Genomic DNA, 3,459 nt, shown 5'->3' with positions numbered 1-3,459 from the left:
TCTCTCATACACTCTCTCTCTCTCTCATACACTCTCTCTCTCTCTCATACACTCTCTCTCTCTCTCTCATACACTCTCTCTCTCTCTCATACACTCTCTCTCTCTCATACACTCTCTCTCTCTCTCTCACTCTCTCTCTCTCTCATACACTCTCTCTCTCTCTCATACACTCTCTCTCTCTCTCATACACTCTCTCTCTCTCTGTCTCTCTCTCTCTCTCTCTGTCTCTCTCTCTCTCTCTCTCTCTCTCTCTCTCTCTCTCTCTCTCTCTCTCTCTCTCTCTCTCTCTCTCTCTCTCTCTCTCTCTGTCTCTCTCTCTCTCTCTCTGTCTCTCTCTCTCTCTCCCCCCTCTCTCTCCCCCCCTCTCTCTCTCTCTACTCCCTCTTTCTCCCTCTCTACTCTACTCTGTCTCCCCCAAGCCTCTCTCTCCCTTAGGCCAGCCTTGTAGAAAATACAATAGGGCTTCCCACGTTTCGGTTTTGACAAAAGAGTGGGATTGGCCATCACCTTTAATTAAGCTGTCAGTGCTGTTATTGAGTTGTGCATTGATTTTTTCTTGTAATTAACTGTGAGTTTTCACAATGCTTCAAAGTCTGTTAAGGAAGACAAACAAAACAACAAAAAGAAAAGAAAACAAAGAGAGTTTGTGCTTTGTTTTTTCAAAATATATGTTAGTTCCCACTTGTCAATAATTTCCAAAAAATGTATTATTTATTGTTATTAGTATTATTAATGGAAGTTAATGCTATTATTAATGTTATTGTCATGATTGTCATCAGTATACATATTTTTTCATACATTCTTTTAGTATAACTATTAATGTATTCATTACTATTATTAATAATTAATTTTTATGCAAATTTTTTTTTTTTTTTTGTGCTGTGTAGTTGTCAGTGTAAATAGAGAATTCTAGTTTTATCATGCCTAATTTTTCTTGCAGACTCGTATGGGAGGCTCAGGCTCCAACTCCACACAGGACTTCGAGGAGGCTCTCAAGGAGGCTGAAGGAGAGAAGGCTGCCCTGGATGCCGCCAATGGCGGAACAGTGCCAGCATCCACCACTCCAGGCACTGATGTCAGCCAGCCTGCTGCATCATAAACCACTTCCCGCTACCATCACCACCACTAACACCTGCACTTTGCCACCCACTGCACCCCATCACCACAGAAAAATAGATAATGATAAGAGTTTTATGGATATATGAGCCCTATAGACTACTATCAGATATCAGTATTCTATGATTTGTAGCTTTACTTTTAAAACTCATTAGTGGGATGCATAATTTCTTTAGGTTCAAGATGCCATGAAAATGTAGATTACTTTAGGTTACAATCTTTGGCTATTACTGTTACTACAACAACAATTTCTAGGTCATAATGATCTGTAGGTGAAGTTTAGGTCCCCAATCAGAGCTTTCAGAGTTAAGGGCATGATTAATTTCAGTATGATTTCTCGGTCTAGGGCATAATTTTCTTCTTAGGGTATGTATTACATGCCCATTATTACTTATGGAAATAATGCCACCTTTGGCTGTTTCAGAGATCAGATGCAATATTTGAACAATAACAGTTTCACAGACGTAGGTTTCATAGCTAAACTTTTTTTCCAAACATATGTTAAAATGCTTCCATTACTGCATCTGTTTTTATAAGGATAGGGGCCATAATAAAAGATAGCCAGAAGTGGAGAGTTGTCTCAGAAAAGGGTGAGTACTGTCAGCTTGTAGTAAGAGCAATGCAGCGATAAAGGCAGAAATGTGTAATTTATTTAAATTTGCCTGAAAGCGATACAGACTGGCATTCACAGCTTTAAGAGGACTCCCACAGATGTCAGAGGTTATCCACATTATGGTGCATTAACCAAGTGACCAAAGGTGTAGGGTGGCTTAGGTACTAATTATTCATAGGCTGCCTTGTTAAAATATATCACTAAAATTGTGGAATATAGGGAAAATCATATTAAGTTATTCACAGTTGATGTTAATAAGTTTCCTACTCCTTATGCAGTTGAGTTAACATTAGAATACTGTCTGTTGTTACAAGAATTATATGGATATTGATACAAGTGTGGATGTTACAGGAGATGTGAGGTTGAATTTCATGTTCCATGTAATCTCTCTTTGATTATTATTTGATGGTGTGAATAATTTAGTATAATGTCTCCATAGTATAAGTGTTTGAATTTTATAGTGGGATAGCATTATATTATATTCTTTTTGTATTATCGTGTGTTTTAACCATTATTTGTATTTAAGTTTTATAATCTCATGATCTGGATGTGATTAGGTGACTGCACTAGATTTAACAAACAAATCAGTCAGGAGATTGAGTGATCACTCCTTTCATGGCTTTAGTAAACCTAATAAAAATTTCTCATATAATAAGTGTAAAATTCAATCATTTCCTAACAACTGACTACTCAGTATGCAAACAAATGAATGTATGCTGTATTATCCTTCCACTGTAAATAGAGGATGTAAAAAGCTGTTCACTGACTTGCATTCTGAGTAGATTTAGGAAGTATCTTTGTGCTGAATAAGAAACATACTTTAGGGTTTGCCATATGTGAACTATTCCCAGGGAGTTCATATGGAAAAACCTTTATAGTAAATCCCCAGGAATGAGTAGACCCTATCAGTATAATGCTGTGACATTCCCATACTAGACTGTAGTCAACACTCCAGGTCTCCACAAAGCTGTGTTAGCATGAAATGTTTAATGTTATATATAATATTTATTTTTTTGAATACTTAACTTTAAAGTTTATTTTGTACAGATGCATTTTCAAATTGTATGTGCAGTGTAACTGGAAAGTAATTCAGCTAATATTAGGTGTATTTTATGATAGTGAGACTGTAAAAAATCATATCATTATTCTATGTATAGAAAAGTTATTTAAGATTTATTAAAGCTTCTTTTACGTGGGTGTCACCTTTGAAATATGGAGTAGAATTTTGATTTGGGTTTATTGTGTAGGCCTGGAGTTTTTACACCTTGTGTTGCTTGTGGAAGTAGGGGAAATGAGATGGTTGTTGTTTTTGCTGTTGTACTCCCAGTTATTTGAAATGTAGTTGGAAGAAAGGGTTTTGTTTCATTTTGAACCTTACAGATTCAGTTTGGGAAAAATGTGATCATTTGGAGAAAAAAAAGATACCAGTTGTTAACTAGTGTCTCCATACTAATATATTATTATATTACCATTCAGTCAGATTCTTGGCTACTCATACATAGCCTGATTAAGGAAATGCCATATAGACAATGTTGACATTTGTAGAGGGTAAAACTACAATGAAGGAAAGCAGGACTCACTATTTCGTAGTAGACCATACTTACAGCAAGAGTGTGTGAGATACCTTTTTTCTCTGCTGAAAGTAATTTCAAGCTTCTTTGACCGGAATCATGGGACAAAATTATTGTGCAGAACTTAGAAGAAAAGGACATCAGTAAGATCAGTATTCT

The 3,459-nt window shown here is 36.1% G+C and overlaps 1 protein-coding gene across 8 annotated transcripts in view; it reads left to right on the top strand.

Moving 5' to 3' along the window:
* The window catches only part of LOC125041650, a 67,049-nt gene extending 63,967 nt beyond the window's left edge, over window positions 1-3,082 (top strand). For all 8 annotated transcript variants that reach the window (XM_047636782.1, XM_047636788.1, XM_047636783.1 and 5 more), the window contains one exon: window positions 941-3,082. In XM_047636782.1, coding sequence (XP_047492738.1) covers window positions 941-1,099 — 159 coding nt within the window. In that variant the 3' untranslated portion in view covers window positions 1,100-3,082. The remainder of the gene's footprint in view (window positions 1-940) is intronic.
* Window positions 3,083-3,459: the final 377 nt, after the last annotated feature.

The sequence above is a fragment of the Penaeus chinensis genome, chromosome 31 (assembly GCF_019202785.1).
Source record: "Penaeus chinensis breed Huanghai No. 1 chromosome 31, ASM1920278v2, whole genome shotgun sequence".
NCBI classification, from domain to species: domain Eukaryota; kingdom Metazoa; phylum Arthropoda; class Malacostraca; order Decapoda; family Penaeidae; genus Penaeus; species Penaeus chinensis.
Note: the sequence above shows the minus strand (reverse complement) of the source record. Positions and strands in the feature narration are given on the sequence as shown.